General features: G+C 47.7%; 1 protein-coding gene across 1 annotated transcript in view; it reads left to right on the top strand.

Moving 5' to 3' along the window:
• Positions 1-20,561, top strand: part of tmprss6 (transmembrane serine protease 6) — a 97,133-nt gene that overhangs the window by 42,333 nt on the left and 34,239 nt on the right. Inside the window, exons 6-10 of the mRNA XM_085969620.1 lie at positions 7,707-7,748; positions 11,298-11,502; positions 13,101-13,237; positions 14,733-14,845; positions 16,989-17,098. Coding sequence (XP_085825746.1) covers positions 7,707-7,748; positions 11,298-11,502; positions 13,101-13,237; positions 14,733-14,845; positions 16,989-17,098 — 607 coding nt within the window. The remainder of the gene's footprint in view (positions 1-7,706; positions 7,749-11,297; positions 11,503-13,100; positions 13,238-14,732; positions 14,846-16,988; positions 17,099-20,561) is intronic.

Here is a 20,561-nt window from a genome sequence, read left to right as displayed (position 1 = left end):
TTGTTTTTCAAATGTGGGAAAATGCGAGGTTATCCACTTTGGTAGGAAAAAAGAAAAGAAAATCATTATTTAAATAGGGAGAGATTACAAAATGCTGAGGTACAGAGGGATCTGGGGGTCCTTGTACATGAATCACAAAAAGTTAGCATGCAGTTACAGCAAGTAATTAGGAAGGCAAATGGAGTGTTGGCCTTTATTGCAAAGGGAATGGAGTATAAAAGTAAAGAAGTCCTGTTTCAACTGTACAGGGCGTTGGTGAGACCACACCTGGAGTACTGCGTACAGTTTTGGTCTCCTTACTTAAGGAAGGATATACTTGCATTGGAGGCAGTTCAGAGAAGGTTCACGAGGTTGATTCCGGAGATGAAGGGGTTGTCTTATGAGGAAAGGTTGAGCAGGTTGGGCCTATACTCATTGGAGTTTAGAAGAATGAGAGGGGATTTTATTGAAACATATAAGATTCTAACGGGGCTTGACAGGATAGATGCAGAGAAGATGTTTCCCCTCGTGGGGGAATCTAGAACTAGGGGGCATAATTTCAGAATAAGGGGAAACCCTTTTAAATCGGAAATGAGGAATTTCTTCTCTCAGAGGGTCGTGAATCTTTGGAATTCTCTTCCCCAGAGAGCTGTGGAGGCTGGGTCATTGAATATATTTAAGATGGAGATAGACAGATTTTTGAAAGGTAAGGGAGTCGAGGGTTATGGGGAGCGGGCAGGGAAGTGGAGTTGAGGCCAAGATCAGGCCAGCCATGATATTGAATGGCGGAGCAGGCTTGATGGGCCGAATGACCTACTCCTACGTCTTATGTTCTTATGTAAAGTTCAAATGAGTTCAGTGTCCTGAACTACTCAACCGCTCTCCCTAATAACCTGTTCCAGCCATTAATCATCCTCTCAGTAAAGAATGCTAACCAAGGTCATTCCTACATGTGTTCTTCCCACACTGAACCCGGGACCTCTCTTCCTTTTGTATCTGAAAGTAATGTCTTGGGTCAACTTGTTCTATCCCATTATATGTATTTTATCTATCTAAATGGTGCTGCCCCACCATTGGCGGCCGTGCCTTCAGCCGTCTATGCCCTTAGCTCTGGACTTCCCTCCCTAAACCTCTCTGCCTTGCCATCTCTCTCTCCTCCTGTAAGCCGCTCCTTAACACCTAGGCTTTTTGTCACCTGTCCTAATATCTCCTTCTTTGGTGGTTCTGTGTCAATTCTTTTTTTTTGACTGTTAACTCGCCTGCGAAGCACCTTGGGATGTTTTTACCAGTTCAAAGGCGCTATATGTTAGGTCCGTGTGTTAATGGAGACACGGAATGCAGGAGTTGTTTTAACAAGTGTTTACTGAACAAAGTCTGGAGGTGAACTAAACTACACAAGACGCTACACAGGCTTATATACCCGAGTGGTCACTACTGGTACTACAGTATACAGGGGCTTCAAAAACATAGTTCCTCTTAAAGGTACATACACTACAATTCCTCCCCTTTTAGATAAATAGTACATAACATTTTAAGTAATCATTAAATAACATTTTTACAAGAACAATAATCTACACATTTGCTGAAGTTAATCAATTACAAATTCAGTCTCTCTGGAGGCTTCCTGACTCGGTCTGGATAACGCCTCGGTGGTGTAGTAGGTTTCGGTGGTGTAGTAGGTTCTTTTGGCAAGGTCGATTCGGCTTCAATGCCAGTGTCGGGTTCATCTGGTTCCAGTATCACCGGATCGGAGGTAGATACTATGGGTATCTCTGCTTCATCATTAGGCGTATAGAGTTGTGGTGTAGGTTGTCCCTTTTCGGATGACTCTATGATCTGGTCAGCATGGCGCCTTATTATGCTTTCACCAATGTCCACGGTATACATCAGCGGTCCTAGTCGTGTGCAAATAGTTCCAGGCTGCCATTTCTCGGTACGGTAGTCCCGGGCCAAAACTGGTTGACCTATCTGGAAGGTTCTAGTTGGCCTTTCATTCATGCTTTGAAATTGCCGGTTCTCTACGTCCCTTCTGACGTTTGGCTTGACCAAATCCAGCCGGCATCTTAGTCTTCTATTGAAAAACATCATGGCGGGGGTTTGGTTTGTAACCACATGTGTTGCATTCCTGTACGCAAACAAGAAGTTATCTACCTTATGTTGTAGATTTATGTCTTCATTACCCATGGCCTTTATGGCCTTCTTGAAGGTCTGGACAAACCTTTCAGCTAATCCATTGGTGGCGGGATGGTATGGGGCGGACGTGTAGTGCTTAACCCCATTGTTTTTTAAGAACTTCCTGAATTCTTCGGATACAAATTGCGGTCCATTATCAGAACAGATCTGTTCAGGCAGCCCATTCCTGGCGAATATGGTCCTTAATACTGTGATGGTTTTTTCCGTGGTGGTGGAGGACATCTTTATTACCTCCGGCCACTTGGAGTGTGCATCCACCGCGATTAAGAACATTGAGTCCATAAATGGACCAGCAAAGTCGATATGTACCCTTTGCCATGGAGATGAGGGCCATTCCCATGGATGTAGAGGGGCTTGTGGTGGGGCGTTTTGGACCTTCTGGCATCCTAGACAGCTCTTGGTCATTTCTTCGATGTCTCCATCGATACCTGGCCACCACACAAACACTCTGGCTAAGTTCTTCATTTTCACTCCACCCAGATGCCCCTCGTGAAGCTCCTTTAGCACTTTATCCTTGAGTTTGGGTGGAATCACCACTCTGGATCCACACATCAAGGTTCCTCGGCACACTGACAGCTGTTCTCTTCTTTGCGAGAATGCTGGCAACAGTGGTTCGCCATGTGCTGGCCATCCCTTCACCGTTAAATCGCAGACTCGTGAGAGAGTCGGGTCATTTCGCGTTTCCTTTTCAATGGTAGAATTTGTCACCGGTAGACATTCCACTATGGTCGAGTGGAACATCTCCACTGGGTCCACTGTAGGCGCCTCTTCTACCGTTGGCAACGGTAGGCGCGATAACCCGTCAGCATTCCCATGCTGTTTTGTTCCTTTGTATTCTATGTCATATTGGTGTGCTCCTAGGAAAAGGGACCACCTCTGTAGCCTTTGCGCTGTCATAATGGGAACGCCCTTTTTAGGGTTGAATATGGAGACGAGGGGTTGATGGTCAGTCAACAAGGTAAATTTTTGTCCGTGTAGGTAATGGTTGAATTTCTTCACCCCCCACACCAGGCTGAGTGCCTCCCTGTCGATCTGGGCATAGTTACGCTCAGCTGAGTTCAATGAGCGTGACGCAAAAGCTATCGGCCGCTCCGAGCCATCAGGGAATCTACGCAATAATACCGCTCCCACGCCGTAAGGGGATGCATCGCACGCCAGTCTGATTGGCAGTGATGGGTTGTAATGAGCCAACACTTCCCTGGACGTGATCAAGCCTTTGCATTTATGGAAGGCACGTTTACAGTCTTCGCTCCATTTCCAAACTACTCCCGTTTGTAGCAGTGCGTTAAGAGGGTGCAGAACCGTAGACAAGTTTGGCAAAAATTTATGATAATAATTTATTAATCCCAGGAACGACCTTAATTGTGAGACATTTTCAGGCGCTGGGGCCTTTACGACCGCTTCAATTTTTTCAGGTGACTTATGCAACCCTTCTTCGTTAATGACATGGCCACAATATGATATTTGTTTTCTGGAAAAATTCGCACATGGGGCGATTTGCTCGTAGGCCCCGTTCTCTCAGCCTCGTGAGCACCTGCTCCAAGTTGGCAAGGTGCTCGTTGTCGTTTTCTCCTGTTACAAGGATGTTGTCTAGGTAGCATTGAGTCCCCGGAATCCCTTGCAGGACTTGCTCCATAGCTCTTTGCCAGATAGCCGGAGCTGATGCCACTCCGAAAACCAGTCGATTGTACTGGTACAGGCCTTTGTGTGTGTTTATCGTGAGATACTTTTTAGAGGCCTCCTCAACCTCCATCTGTAGATATGCCTGTGCTAAGTCAATTTTGGTGAAACGTTTCCCTCCGGATAGTGAGGCGAAAATATCTTCTATCCTCGGAAGAGGATACTGTACCGTGTGAAGAACCGGGTTTACAGTCACCTTGAAGTCCCCACAGATGCAAATTTTTCTCTGTTCTTCAGATTTATCATTATTCAACGTTTTCTTCATGACCGGGATGATGGGTGTTGCCCACTCGCTCCAATCTACCTTGGATAACACGCCTGTCCTTTCCAAATTCTCCAGCTCTGCCTCGACGGCTGGACGAATTGCGTATGGCACCGGCCTTGCCTTAAAAAACTTGGGAATTGCCGCATCTTCCACTTTTATTGAGGCGGTGGCGCCTTTCAGGGTTCCTAGTTCCTGTTGAAACACTTCTTTGGCGTTAGCCAAGATTTCTTTTAATCGTCCAGGTATGACGTCATCATCATTTTTTTTCTTACTGGTCACCGTCAGTGCCTGAATGGAGTGCCAGTCTAAACGTATCTTTCTGATCCATTCACGTCCCAACAACGGTGGACCACCATCTTGCAGAACGTATAAATACAACTTCTGTATTCCTTGCCGTTGTATACAACAGGCACCCTTATTTTCCCTCTGGGGTATACTTTCTGCCCCGTATATGTCTTCAAGACAATGGATGTGTCTTTCAAAGGTATATGCGGAAATAGCCGCTCGTAATCCCGTCGACTCATGGCGGTCAGAGCTGATCCTGTATCTAGCTCCATTTTGACTGGGGACCCCGCTGTCGTGAGGGTAACCCAAATGGTCTGGTAATCTTCTTTGGCAATTACATTATGTAATTTGAGACAGCTTAGTCTCTTGTTTCCGGAGTCGCTATCGCTCTTCTGGTCTTCGGAGCTACTGTCCGTCATCATTTGTACCTTTCTGTACTTTTCCTTATTGACCTTTTTACTGTCAGCGGATTTTTTTCCAGATCTGCATACACGTGCAATGTATCCCATCTTTCCGCATTGCCTGCATGCTTTGTCCTTGAACCAGCAGTCCTTCTGGTCATGGGTGGATCTGCCGCAGCGATAACATCTCTCGAAACCCCGTGTCATTTCATGGGTGCCGAAGTCCTGTGGCTTTTGCTGTATCTCTGCAGCTCCTCTTGCTGCTGCTTCGTATGATACAGCCACACTGAAAGCCTTGTCCAGTGTCAAATCTTTCTCAGAAAGTAGTCTCTTCTGTGTTCCTTCGCTTAGGAGACCGCAGACGAATTTGTCTCGTAGAGAATCTGCCAGTCCTGCCCCGAATTGGCAGTGCTTTGACAGCTTTCGTAATTTGGTGAGGTAATCAGCGTTACTTTCATTCTTGTGCTGATTCCTCCTGAAGAATTTGAATCGTTCCGCTATCAGCAGCGGTGTTGGGTTTAAGTGTTCCTGTAAGGTATCAACAATCTCCTTAAAATTCTTGTCCATCGGTTTGGCTGGAGTGATCAAGTTTCGTAACAGCCCGTATGCCCTTGCGCCCATCAGATTTAGAAGTATCGATGCCTTTTTATCATCCGCTACTTCATTCGCCTTGCAATATACCTCCACTCTTTCCACATATGTGGTCCAATCTTCTATAACACTATCGAAAGCAGTAATATTGCCAGTCTTAGGCATCTTGAAAATCTAAAATGACGTTTCCCGCGCTTTTCCTCCGTCCCCGATGGATCAAAATGGCGCCTCCAGCGCTTTTCTTTCTTCCCCGCCGAGTTATGCACTTTGGCAGGAAAAATCATAGAGCAAGTTATTATCTTAATGGCAAGAAACTGGAAAGTACTGTAGTACAAAGGGATCTGGGGGTCCTGGTGCACGAAACTCAAAAAGTTAGTATGCAGGTGCAGCAAGTGATCAAGAAGGCCAATGGAATGTTGGCTTTTATTGCTAGGGGGATGGAATATAAAAACAGGGAGGTATTGCTGCAGTTGTACAAGGTATTGGTGAGACCGCACCTGGAATACTGCATACAGTTTTGGTGTCCATACTTAAGAAAAGACATACTTGCTCTCGAGTCAGTACAAAGAAGGTTCACTCGGTTAATCCCGGGGATGAGGGGGTGGTCATATGAGGAGAGGTTGAGTAGATTGGGACTCTACTCATTGGAGTTCAGAAGAATGAGAGGCGATCTTATTGAAACATATAAGATTGTGAAGGGGCTTGATCGGGTGGATGCGGTGAGGATGTTCCCAATGATGGGTGAAACTAGAACTAGGGGGCATAATCTTAAAATAAGGGGCTGCTCTTTCAAAACTGAGATGAGGAGAAACTTCTTCACTCAGAGGGTGGTAGGTTTGTGGAATTTGCTGCCCCAGAAAGCTGTGGAAGCTACATCATTAAATAAATTTAAAACAGAAATAGATAGTTTCCTAGAAGTAAAGGGAATTAAGGGTTACGGGGAGCGGGCAGGAAATTGGACATGAGTCTAGGTTCGGAATGGTCATGGCCCTGTGGGTAGTAGAGTGGGCCCAGGGGCCGTGTAGCCTGGTTCTGCTCCTACTGTGTTCTAATTCTGTGTTAGATTTCAGGAGATGGTTTTATTCCTGTTCCTGGCTGGGGTGGAGATCGCCTTTACAGAAGGTAAGTACTGTAGAAAATATAGGGACAGAGTGATCTCCTGGAAGAATTTCGATCGCCTAGATGGGTCGGAGAGGAATTTCCCAGATTTTTTTCTCCCAAATTGGCCATTGGGTCTTTATCTGGTTTTTCGCCTCTCCCGGGAGATCACATGGGTTCGGGTGGATGCACAGTGATAGAAGATTTGAGGTTAGGATCAGATCAGCCATGATCTTATTGAATGGTGGAGCAGGCTCGAGGGGCCGATTGGCCTACTCCTGCTCCTATTTCTTATGTTCTTATGTTCTTAAGATGGCGCCTCCCACGCTTTCCCGCCGCTGCCGCTGCTGCCAACGCTGTTCTCCGCGGTTCCCGTTGCGACCTGCAGCTTTTCGCGGTATTTCTATTTTTTTTATTTTTTTTTATATATCTCTTCAATAGTTTCTCCGTTACTTGGAGAACCGTTCCCGTCGTGGAGCAGACCCTCTGGGACTTTCCCCTCCCTCTACTCGTTCCGAACGCCGACCTGCTTTGCAGCACCGGCCGCCCCCTGAGTGCTCCACCCTCTGTCTTTCTTTGCTTTTGCTTCCCGACTCGCTGCCCGGCCCCGTTGCAGAGCCACCCGATCGAGCTCTAGCCCGCCGCAGCCCAGGAAGGATCAGTGCACTACCTGCCACCAGCCCGTTTAGCTGGTGAAACCAGTTTTTTTTTTCTTGCTTCTGGCTTCGACCTTCGTCTGAGGAATCGATCCCCTTGAGGTGCTGCCGAATTGCAGGTAAGTTCGTTTCTAAATCGTCGCCACTGTTAGATCCGTGTGTTAATGGAGACACGGAATGCAGGAGTTGTTTTAACAAGTGTTTACTGAAAAAATCTGGAGGTGAACTAAACTACACAAGACGCTATACAGGCTTATATACCCGAGTGGTCACTACTGGTACTACAGTATACAGGGGCTTCAAAAACATAGTTCCTCTTAAAGGTACATACACTACACTATATAAATGTAATTTCTAATTAATTGAGACATCTCGAGGTTAATCGGTGATGGGAAGCAGTAATGGAGAACACGTAGGTTCTCAAAGTGGCTCATCTACAAGTAGTCGCTCATAGATAGCTCTTCTCTCCGACACCAGGGTTTACCCTTTTGTTGCTCCCCCTGCAACAAAATGCCACTGACTTTAATCAGCTCTTTCTGGTTTTTTTTGCTTTTACAGAAGTATCGAAAAAGGACCTGAAAATCTTGGCAGCAGCAGCAGGTAACGGATGCAAGAGTCCTTGTTGGGTCAGTTTTGAAAGCTGGGGCTGAATTACAAGCCAGCAACTCAACTTCAGAAAAGTTCTTTACAACTGTCTTCCCCTCTTCATCTGTCAATGGCGGCGCAAGCTCAGATATGGTTCCATGGGCCTCACCAGTCAACAACAACTTGCATTTATATAGCGCCTTTAACGTAACAAAACATCCCAAGGCGCTTCACAGGCACGATTATCAAACAAAATTTGACACCGAGCCACATAAGGAGATATTAGGGCAGGTGACTTGGTCAAAGAGGTAGGTTTTAAGGAGCGTCTTAAAGGAGGAAAGAGAGGCGGAAAGGTTTAGGGAGGGACGCTTAGGGCCTTGGCTGCTGAAGGTACGGCCACCAATGGTGGAGCGATTAAAATCGTGGATACGCAAGAGGCCAGAGTTGGAGGAGCACGGAGATCTTGGAGGGTTGTGGGGCTGGAGGAGGTTACAGAGCTAGGGAGGAGTGAGGCCGTGGAGCGATTTGAAAACATGGGGCAGCTCTCTGGTACATCACTGGGTGGCTATTCTACTTCCAGGAGCCCAGAACAGGCTGCTTGATCAATGGTGTGAGGGGGAGGCATGGGTGAAAAATCCTGTGGGCTTTTCTGATTATGAGCTGCCAGCGTGCAAAGGCTTTGAGGTCTGGAGTGAAAATTCATAAAATCTACCCATGGTGTGTTGCCATGATCTGTTACTCAGCCCTCACTAAACCCATACTAAATGAGAGGATATACTTATCAGGAACGAGTGAACAGGCTGGGGTTCTTTTTTCTAGAAAAGAAAAGGCTGAGGGGTGGCCTTTTTTTTATTCGTTTATGGGATGTGGGCGTCGCTGGCAAGGCCAGCATTTCTTGCCCATCCCTAATTGCCCTTGAGAAGGTGGTGGTAGAAGGTACTCCCACAGTGCTGTTAGGCAGGGAGTTCCAGGATTTTGACCCAGCGACGATGAAGGATCGGCGATATATTTCTAAGTCAGGATGGTGTGTGACTTGGAGGGGAACGTGGAGGTGGTGGTGTTCCCATGCGCCTGCTGCCCTTGTCCTTCTAGGTGGACGAAGACCTGATAGAGGTCTTTAAGATAATGAAAGGGTTTGATAGGGTAGACGTAGAGAAGATATTTCCACTTGTGGGGGAGACCAGAACTATGGGTCACAAATATAAGACAGTCACTAATAAACCCAACAAGGAATTCAAGGGAAACCTCTTTACCCAGAGAGTGGTGAGAATGTGGAACTCGCTACCACAGGGAGTAGTTGAGGCGAACAGCACAGATACATTTAAGGGGAAGCTCGATAAACACATGAGGGAGAAAGAAATAGAAGGTTATGTTGATGGGATGAGATGAAATTGGGTGGGAGGAGGCTCGTGTGGAGCATAAACACCGGCATAGACCAGTTGGGTCGAATGACCTGTTTCTCTGCTGTAAATTCGATGTAAGTCATCATATTCAAGAATATTTTTGAGTGAACGACGGGGAGCCCTGCACAGTATGAAGCAGAGTGATAACCACGTATTTAGAGGATTAGCAAATATTTGGACTGGAAGAGTAGATTTTCTGGTCCCAGCGAAGTGAAGCCTGGGTAATCGGCGCACGCAATGTTTGCTGAATTACCGTATCACTTGCTGCTATTTTCCAGGGTCAGGCAATTTAAATATGAGTGCCTGACCTAGCCTGTACCTGCAGGCGGGGGCTCAATCTAGGATGCGGGGGTTGGGGAGTACGGGGGCTGGGGGCATGGAAAAATCCCACAGGACTGCAACCTTTAAAGGATGAGGGTCAAATTTAAATGGATGTGATCCTTTCAAGATAATTTGCTGTGTATGAGGCAAACCTTGTTCATAATGACGCAAATGGATTTTTATATTTGTGGCAGTTTTTGCCAAGGCTGTTTGGGAGAGGGGTGAGGGTAAGAGATAACAAAATTTAAAAAAAACCCACATGGAGCCACGCAATGGATTATGTGACCAATGCCGTGTCTTCCAGTGCAGTGCTGAGGGAGTGCTGCACTGTCGGAGGTGCCGTCTTGCAGATGAGACGTTAAACCGAGGCCCCGCATGCCCGCTCAAGTGGACGTAAAAGATCCCACGGTACTTGAAGTAAGAAAACTACTAGGCACTCGGTCTAAGCGTTAAACAAAGCTTTAATCAACTGTTTTACAACATGAAGGTCTAGTTGTGTCCTTCACTAGATCCTGTTAAGAATGTCCTGCGCAAGCTGGGCCCGTGCCCGAGTATTTATACTCTCCCTGGACAGCGCCACCCGTAGGCCGCTCAGTATTATTTCCTAAGTCTTTCTTTCATGAATGACTGATTCATGTCAGTACTATTTCGAAGAAGAGCAGGGGTGTTCTCCCCGATTTCCCGGCCAATATTTATCCCTCAAACAGCATCACTAAAAACAGATTATCTTGTCATTATCACATTGCTGTTTGTGGGAGCTTGCTGTGCAGCGAATTTCCGGTCCTCACCACTCGCTACGTAAAAAAGATTTTCCTCACATCACCCCTGTATCTCTTGCCCAAAACCTTAAATCTGCATCCCCTAGTCCTTGTACCACTGACTAGTGGGAACAGCTTTTCCCCGTCCAGTAACATAACCACTATGCTACCGTACCCGGCATTGCAACATCTTTCCCTTTTTGTAGAAATGCGGCCTGCTGTCACTACCAGTCGCCCAGAGCAAGACTGCACCACGCACCCTTCTCACCGACAGCTAGCACAGGCAGACAAGTCCCAGAGGAAGCTTGAGGATGTAGCATTGGTTGAGGCAGGTGCAAAAACCCATAAAAATCCTCAAGAGTTCCGCTGCATACGGAGCTCCGCCTTAAGTCCGTTCAGTGTCAGCTGTGGATCAGTTGGTAGCATATTTGCCCCTGACTCAGAAGGTTGTGGGTTCAAGTCCCACTCCGATAGGCTGACACTCCCAGTGCAGTGCTGAAGGAGTGCTGCGCTGTCGGGGGTGCCGTCTTTCAGATGAGACGTTAAACCGAGGCCCTGTCTGCTCTCTCAGGTGGATGTAAAAGATCCCATGGCACTATTTCGAAGAAGAGCAGGGGAGTTATCCCCGGTGCCCTGGCCAATATTTCTGCCTCAATCAACATAACAAACAAAACAGATTATCTGGTCATTATCATGTTGTTGTTTGTGGGAGCTTGCTGTGCACAATTTGGCTGCCGCGTTTCCCACATTACAACAGTGACTGCACTTCAAAAGTACTTCATTGGCTGTAAAGCGCTTTGAGACGTCTGGTGGTCATGAAAGGCTTTCTTTTAGAAGGCAACAGTGGCAACAAAAAGACTACAAATTGTGTCAAGGATTACTTTACAGGTTTTAAGTAAATTCTAGGGTCTTAAAGGCATGAAAGCACAACCCTCTTGGAATTGGAAATTAATGGGAGGAATCAGGCCCGAAATAGGCTTGAGGCCTACCCACTCAATTTTATGAGCCCGCTGAAAAATCGTGGGATTGATGCTTTATTCTCCTCCTGAACTCGCCGTTTCTTTCTGTTTCATTGCCTTTAGAGTGCCACAGTTACAAGTTCATCGACCCCGGCCGAAGAATCACGCTGGACGGACCCAAATCAAATTCCAAGAGCTGCTTCTGGCACCTGCAGGGCCCAGCGGGCCTGTTGATTCAACTGCGACTGGAATGGCTACACAAGGGCTGCAGAGACCGGATCGTGGTGTACAACGAGGTTACGGCCACTGACCGCACACTCTTAACTTCGTGAGTAGTTCGGAATTGTTCTCCCATTTACTACTTCTTGTTGCTATGTGAGGCAAGGCCATAAAGCCAGTTCTTGATAAATCGCTCCCTTCTGATACACCGGGGATAAAAGGGTTAAATTATGAGGACAGGTTGCACATCATAGTCATTGGGGGAAAAAGTCGGTTGCTTTGCGCCTCCCGTTAGAGGGCGCGATCTTCAGTAGCGCCCCCTGACTTACCGCCGGACGCTATGTACAACGGGGTCAGGGGGGGGGGGCCTACCTGCGGCCGGGGCGGCGCTAATTAAAGGCAGGGCGCCAGGCGGCCATGCTCCCGCTGCCGTCCCCGGCCTTCTGACCCGCCCCCCCCCCCCCCACTGCGGCTGCTCTCCATGAGCCCGGCACTTCTCTTGAGTGCCGGGCTCTTTTGCCAACACTCCCGATCCCCGGTGGCCCAGCTAGACCCCGGGTCGCGCACGCAAGGCCCCTCCCCTTTAAGAAGGGGAGGAAGGTCTGCAATACTGCGGCGTGACATGCCACAGCATGTAGCGCCGTGATATTCCCTCGCAGCACCCCAAGAGGGAGGTGGGGCGCTTCCAGTAGCTTCCCTCTTGTGGCGCTGCCGATGAATTTTGGCCGCGGGGGCACTAATTTGTTCGGGTGCTAAAAGTAGCACCCCAGCAAAGTCAGTGCCCCAAAGGGGGCACGACTCCATTTTTCCCCCATAGAGTCATAACAGCACAGAAGGAGGCCATTCGGCCCACCGAGTCCATGCCGGCTCTCTGCAGAGCAATCCAGTCAGTCCCATTCCCCCGCTCTATCCCCGTAGCCCAGCAACTTTATTTCCCTCAAGTGCCTATCCAGTCTCCCCTTGAAAACATTGAGTGTCTCCGCTTCCACCACTTCCGTCGGCAGCGAGTTCCAGGTCCTCACCACTCGCTGCGTAAAAAAGTTTTTCCTCACATCCCCCCTGTATCTCTTGCCCAAAGCCTTTAAATCTGTGTCCCCTGGTCCTTGTACCATCAACATCATATTTCTGATCCCCACACACTTAGGCAGTGTTTCTGATGCATCGCATTGGAGCACCAACACCAATATCTGCCAATCATGTTTATTTAACATTAGAACAGGTCTTGCTAAAAGGGTTAAATTATGAGGACAGATTGCACAGTCTAGGCTTCTTTTCCCTTGCGTATAGAAGATTAAGGGGTGATCTAATTGAGGTGTTCAAAGGGTTCGATAGGATATATAGAGAGAAACTATTTCCTCTGGTGGGGGGACCCAGAACAAAGGGGCACAACCTTAAAATTAGACCTCGGCCATTCAGGGGTGATGTCAGGAAACACTTCTTCACACAAAGGGTAGTGGAAATCTGGAACTCTCTCCCCCAAAAAGCTGTTGAGGCTGGGGGGTCAAATGAAAATGTCAAAACTGAGATTTTTGTTGGGTAAGGATATTAAGGGTTACGGAACCAAGGCGGGTAGATGCAGTTAAGATACAGATCAGTCATGATCTTAATGAATGGCGGAACAGGCTCGAGGCATGAATGGCTTCCTCCTGTTCCTATGTCTTTCCCTCTGCCGGTTTCATGGACTCTATTCTCTCTCTCTCGGTCCAGGCTCTACAAGTGCAGCTGGCAGGAACCAATGGTGGAGATCTTCTCATCTGCCAATGCGATGGCGATCATTTGGAAACAGGGACAGTACAGTTACTACGACCCGTTTGAGCTAACTGCACAGGTCCTGCCAATGCTCGGTAAGAGAATCAGTGCACATCACCTTGACACCCAATACTCGGAGAGTTTTCTTTTATTCATTCATGGGATGTGGGCGTCGCTGGCAAGGCCAGCATTTATTGCCCATCCCTAATTGCCCTTGAGAAGGTGGTGGTGAGCCGCCGCCTTGAACTGCTGCAGTCGGTGAGGTGAAGGTACTCCCACAGTGCTGTTAGGGAGGGAGTTTCAGGATTTTGACCCAGCAACGATGAAGGAACGGCCGAGATATATCCAAGTCAGGATGGTGTGTGACTTGGAGGGGTACTTGGCTGTGGTGATGTTCCCGTGTCAGCCAGGGTCTCCACTCCTGGTCCTTAACCAGTGTCCCCTGCTGCACAATCTGCAGATTTGGATGTTGGCCAATCCCTCGTGCGGGCTTCCCCGAGGGCAGCCCTCGATGGCGCTGGCTGCCTCAGGGCAAACCAGTGTAGGAGCGGGGGACCTGAAACAGGCGTTGAATATGCAAAGGTCCCAACACCTGGTTCAGGCATGGGTAAAGGACGCCTCCTGTTTGTCTTTATCCAATGTGGTGGTCCAGCCTAGAAGGGTGCGCCCGCATCCTGCCCGCCATTAGGAGGGCTTAGTAGGTCGCGTAATGCCTGAGAAATGGTCCAGTTTCTGGGCCATTATATCCTCTGGTTGGGAAGTTAGTAACAGCTCAAAAAATGTAAAATTGTAACTGTGAGTGAGTAGAAAGTTAAGAGGAAGTTCTTTGCGTGGAATATTGTTGGAGGGTGGGATGTTTTGCCACAGGGAGCGTTTGGGCCAGAGACCATTGCATCTTTTCAAGGAAAACTTGATGACTATTGGAAGCAGGGGAAGATTCGAGCGTACCGGGAGAGAGTAAGGCTGTGGTTCCAGTAAAGAGTCAGCAACAACAACAACTTGCATTTATACAGCGCCTCTAATGTAGTAAAACATCCCAAGGCGCTTCACAGAAACGATATCAGACAAAATTTGACCCCGAGCCACATAAGGAGATATTAGGACAGTTGACCAAAAGCTTGGTCAAAGAGATACGTTTTAAGGTGCATCTTCAAGGAGGAGAGTGAGGCGGAGAGGTTGAAGGGAGGGAATTCCAGAGCTTCGGGCCAAGGCGGCTGAAGGCACGGCCACCAATGGTGGAGCGATTTTAAAATAGGGGATGGGCAAGCGGCCAGAATTGGAGGAGTGCCGAGATCTCGGAGGGCTGGAGGAGGTTACAGAGATAGGCAGTGAGCGAGGCCAAGGAGCCAATGTAGGTCAGCGAGCACAGGGGTGATGGGTGAACGGGACTTGGTGCGAGTCAGGGTGCGGGCAGCAGAGTTTTGGATGAGCTGAATTTTATGGAGAGTGCAACCAGGAGGACATTGGAATAGTCAAGTCTAGAGGTAATGGACATGATGGGCCAAATGGCCTCCTTCTGTGCTGCAATCGTCTATCCTAATTAGGAAAAGAGCTGTGTGCAATTTAAATTCTTGTTGCTTTTATTTCCAGATTGCTCCGCTAATATTACTCTGACAGAAGGATGGGAGATCCAAGGGAATGCAAGCACCCCCTACTTCCCTAGCTACTACCCACCCAACACAGACTGCACCTGGCATTTTACTGTAAGTACAGTGCATGTTAACGAACGGCATGTCCTCTCCTAAGTTTACAACAGATTTTGTTTCTCACAGTATCCAATACAAGTACGATGATGAGCACATAGAAACATAGAAGATAGGAGCAGGAGTAGGCCATTCGGCCCCTCGAGCCTGTTCCACCATTTAATGAGATCATGGCTGATCATCCAAATTCAGTACCCTGTCCCTGCTTTCTCCCCATATCCCTTGATCCCTTTAGCCTCAAGAAATATATCCAACTCCTTCTTGAATGTATATTAAATGAATTGGTCTCAACTGCCCTGTGTGGCGGAGAATTCCACAGGTTCACCACTCTCTGGGTGAAGAAATGCCTCCTCATCTTAGTCCTAAATGGCTTACCCCTTATCCTTAGACTGTGACCCCTGGTTCTGGACTCCCCCGCCATCGGGAACATCCTTCCTGCATCTAGTCTGTCGAGTCCTTTTAGAATTTTATAAGTTTCAATGAGATCCCCTCTCATTTTTCTAAACTCTGGCGAATATAAGCCTAATCGACCCAACCTCTCCTCATATGTCATTCCTGCCATCCCAGGTATCAGTCTGGTGAATCTTCGCTGCACTCTCTCCATGGCAAGAACATCCTTCCTCAGATAAGGCGACCAAAACTGCGCTCAATACTCAAGGTGTGGTCTCACCAAGGCCCTGTACAACTGCAGCAAGATATCCTTGCTCCTGTACTCGAATCCTCTCACTATGAAGGCCAACATACCATTTGCCTTCTTAACCGCCTGCTGCACCTGCATGCTTACCTTCAGTGACTGGTGCACAAGGACACCCAGGTCTCGTTGCACTTCCCCTTTTCCCAATCTATTGCTGTTCAGATAATAATCTGTCTTCCTGTTTCTGCCACCGAAGTGGATAACCTCGCATTTATCCACATTATACTGCATCTGCCCAATCACCCAACCTGTCCAAATCATACTGGAGTTTCTCGGCATCCTCCTCACAGTACACACACCCACCCAGCTTTGTGTCGTCTGCAAACTTGGAGATATTACATCTAGTTCCCTCGTCTAGATCATTAATATATATTGTGAATAGCTAGGGTCCAAGGACCGATCCCTGCGGTACCCCACTAGTCACAGCCTGCCACTCGGAAAAAGACCCGTTTATTCCAACTTTTTGCTTCCTGTCTGCCAACCAGTTCTCTATCCAAGACAGTACCTTACCCCAATCCCATGTGCTTTAACTTTGCACGGACATCAATCAGCCCAGGTCAGTGGGTAGCACTCTCGCCTCTGAATTGTTGTGGGTTCAAGTCTCACTCCAAAGACTTGAGCACAAAAATCTAGGCTGACACTCCCAGTGCAGTGCTGAGGGAGTGCCGCACTGTCGGAGGTGCCGTTTTGTGGATGAGACATTAAACTGAGGCCCCGTCTGCTCTCTCAGGTGGACCTAAAAGATCCATTTAAACTTACATAAGAAGATAAGAAATAGGAGCAGGAATAGGCCACTTGGCCCCTCGAGCCTGCTCCGCCATTCAATAAGATCATGGCTGATCTCGGGCTCAAAGCCACTTCCCTGCCCGCTCCCCATAACCCTTCACTCCCTTATCTTGCAAAAATCTGTCTATCTCCACCTTAAATGTATTTAATGACCCAGCCTCCACGGCTCTCTGGGGCAGAGAATTCCACAGATATACGACCCTCTGAGAGAAGAAATTCCTCCCCATCTCATTTCTAAAAGGGCGACCCTTAATTCTGAAACTATGACCTCCGAGTTCTAGATTTCCCCACAAGGGGAAACAACCTCTCTGCATCTACCTTGTCGAGCCCAACTTGAAGCGTTCCGATTTACCTTTTGATGGGCCTTCAATAACCACAAAACTAGAATTTATAGACTTAAACAAGTTGGCTTTTAATCACTAAGATCAGAGCTAACATCTCAACACGCCGACTGGTTCACAGGAATGAGTCATACAGATCCTGGGATCTTTATGTAAGAGAAGTCAGGGGCCAAGACCTGGAACCTCCCAGGTTAGTCGGGAAAGAGGAAGTGAAACTATACACAGTGGGGGAGGGTAATATACATGAGTGCAAAACGAATACAGGATCAAGACAAACAGATTTCATTACACCTTTCTACACTGTTTCCTATCTCATACACAGGTGCCATCCCTTGACTATGGAATTGCTCTGTGGTTTGATGGTTATGAACTGGATACGCCAACCTACACACAACCCTGTTCCCAAGGCAAATGGATGGTACAGAACAGAAAGTAAGTTCAATATCTTTCTTAAATATAATTTATATTCTTCGTACAATTCTTATTTTTTCCCCACTCCCTCCTTCCAGTATCTTCCTTAATCATTTCCGAGTCCTTAGTAAGTGAGGCAGTCAAATTCGTGCCAAATTATGGACATTAAGGAACGACTATAGCACCTTTCACAACATCAGGACGTCCCACGGCGCTTCATAACCAATGATGTGCTTTTGAAGTGTAGTCGCTGTTGTAATGTAGGAAACGCAGCAACTTTGCGCACAGCAAGCTCCCACAAACAGCAATGTGATGTTGATTGAGGGGTAAATGTTGGCCAAGACACCGAGGAGAACTCCCCCTGCTCTTCTTCGAAATAGCGCCATGGGAGCTTTGACGTCCACCTGTGAGAGCAGACGGGGCCTCGGTTTAACGTCTCATCCGAAAGACGGCACCTCCGACAGTGCAGCACTCCTTCAGTACTGCACTGGGAGTGTCGGCCTATATTTTGTGCTCAAGTCTCTGGAGTGGGACTTGAACCCACAACCTTCTGACCCAAAGGCGAGAGTGTTACCCACTGAGCCACAGCTGGCGCAGTGTAGACCAATAATACGAACTGGATTGAGAATTCCCAACTCATCCCATGTAGGAGCCGTTCAGCTAGCAGAGGGGAGACTTCCATCCTGTCAATCAGAAATAGCTCCCAACCCAAGCTCTAGAGCTGGACTGGCATCTTGCTGATCCATGCATGGCGCCCAACTTCCTCCACAAAGAAAATTGGGAAATTCTAAAATGGCCCTAAGATCATAAAGAGCGTAAAAGAGAAAATGTCCAGGACTGTATACTGAGGTGTCAGACTTGGCTCAGTGGTAACCTCGCCTGTTCGAAGGTTGTGGGTTCAAGTCCCACTCCAGAGACATGAGCCCATAATCTGGGCTGACACTCCCAGTGCAGTACTGAGGGAGTGCTGCACTGTCAGCTTTGCTGTCTTTGAGATGAGATGTTCAACTGAGGTCCTTTTTGCCCTCTTAGGTTGGTGTGAAAGATCCCGTGGCACCATTTGAGGAAGGGCAGGGAAGTTCTCCCAGTGTCCTGGCCAACAGTTGTCGCTCAATCAACATGACCAAAACAGATTATCTGATCATTTATTTTATTGCTGTTTGTGGGATCTTGCTGTGCACAGATTAGCTACCACGTTTTCCTACATTACAACAGTGACTATACTTCAACAGTACTTCATTAGCTGTGAAGCATTTTTGAGATGTCAGGAAAGGCGCTATATAAATGCTAATTAGTTAGTCCTTTTCTCTATATTTTTTTCTCTTTCGCTTTCTTGTTTTTTATTCATTCTCGGGTTGGCAAGGCCGGCATTTATTGCCCATCCCTTTTTGCTCTGAGAAGGTGGTGGTGGGACAACGGAGTGGTTTGCTCGGCCACTTCTGAGGGCAATCAAGGGTCAACTACATTGGTGTGGGATTGGAGTCACACATAGGCCAGACCGGGTAAGCCACAAGAACGCAGAGTAGAACAGGGAGCTGAATTAAAAGCGGACGTAAAGAAAGCATGGGAATGTTGTCCAGCAGCTAGGCTCCCCTACTTCATCAGTTGGAGGGCCGAGGAACAGCCTCCTCTCCCTCCATAATGGCCCCAGTGCCTCCGCTGTTGAAGCCCTCGGTGCTTAAACAAGCCAGGGGGCTAAAACTGGGCCAGAATCACAGCAGGGTTGGGGAAGTGGGCACAAACCTACCATCCTGCGGTGGGAGTAGGAATATCTGGCCCCCAAACCTTCTATGTAATATCTTCAAAGAATTAGCTTTCCATGCTACATTTTTCCTAAGGAGAAACGAAAGCGAAGTTTACTTAAAAACCTCCATAGATTCATAGAAACTCACAGCACAGAAGGAGGCCATTCGGCCCATCGTGCCTGTGCTAGATCTTTGAAAGAGCAGTCGTGCTCAGTCCCACAGCCCCCGCTTTTTGTCCGTAACCCTGTCAGTTCCTCATCCTCTAGAACCCGTCCAACTCCCTTTTAAAATCATTGATGGAATAAGCTTCCACCAGCTTTTCAGGTCGAGCGTTCCAGATCCCGACAACTCTCCGAGTGAAAAAATGTCTCCTCATCTCCCCTCGAGATCTTTTGCCATTGATTTTGAATCTGTGACCTCTGGTTATTGACCCACTCGCCAGAGGGAATCGTTTTTCTCTGTCGTCTCTATCAAAACCTCTCATCATCTTGAAAACCTCTATTAGGTCACCTCTTAACCTTCCCTGTTCCAAGGAGAACAGGTCTAACTATACCAACCTCTCCACACAGAGTTAGAAAGAACTTGAACATGACGGGACAACAATATTTCAGAACAAGTGCTGGATTATTGCACCCAGTCTCTCGTGGCAATATAAAATGATATATATTCTATATAAAAGCTGGGGAGTTTTACATAGAATTACATAGGATATACGGCACAGAAACAGGCCATTCGGCCCAACCAGTCCATGCCGGCGTTTATGCTCCACTCGAGCCTCCTCCCGTCTTTCCTCATCTAAATCTATCAGCATAACCCTCTATTCCCTTCTCCCTCATATGCTTGTCCAGCCTCCCCTTAAATGCATCTATACTATTCGCTTCAACCACTCCCTGTGGTAGCGAGTTCCACATTCTCACCACTCTCTGGGTAAAGAAGTTTCTCCTGAATTCCCTATTGGATTTATTAGTGACTATCTTATATTGATGGCCTCTAGTTTTGCTATTGATAACCTCTAGTTTTGCTAAAACAAATTGTTATATTTTCCTCCAAGCTAATCCTTGGAACGATTGCTATTGCTGTTGATAAGCTAATTAACATGTAGTTACCTAGATCAGATTTGTCCCCTTTTTTAAAATATTGGCATTACATTTGCTTGCTTCCAGTCCTGTGTAGCCTCACTGGACCCCAGTGATTTTCTCAGAACACAAATGTCCTCCCTAGTAACTTTAAGCATCCAGATCTCCTCCAGCGCCTCAATATGGTCACTCCAGGTTAATCACCAGAATGCAATGTGTCGCGTCCCAATTCCAAAGGGCTTCCAGGTGGCTGTCAGGAGATAGGGGAGGGGCAGTAAATGCCGGCCTTGCCTGCGACGCCCACATCCCGTGAACGAATAAAACAAAAATGGACCATGTGGCATGGTACTGAGCCCTAGAAACAAAGGAAGCCCCCTCCAGGTTCACTGCTCGACCTGTGCGGAGTTCGCTGACGTCAGCCAGGGTTGCCTTAATTGACCTCAGTTGCCCAGGCCAAAGTGGAGAAAATCAGCTAGGGTGTTGAACCGTTTTGGGGCACGCCTGCGGTGGAGGCGGAATCGAGCTCAGTTGTGATGCCCCCCTCGGTTGAACAATCTGCTCACACTCGCCTGTAACGAATGGGCACTTGGTCAAAGTGCTTGAGCGTGGCCAGCGCCCACGAAACGACATGTGTCACTGCCTTCAGGAGAGACATACTTTTTT

Source organism: Somniosus microcephalus, chromosome 28, assembly GCF_052327205.1.
Source record: "Somniosus microcephalus isolate GS21.2 chromosome 28, FLI_Smic_1.0, whole genome shotgun sequence".
Classification (NCBI taxonomy): Eukaryota; Metazoa; Chordata; class Chondrichthyes; order Squaliformes; family Somniosidae; genus Somniosus; species Somniosus microcephalus.
This window is presented reverse-complemented; position numbering and strand designations above follow the sequence as displayed.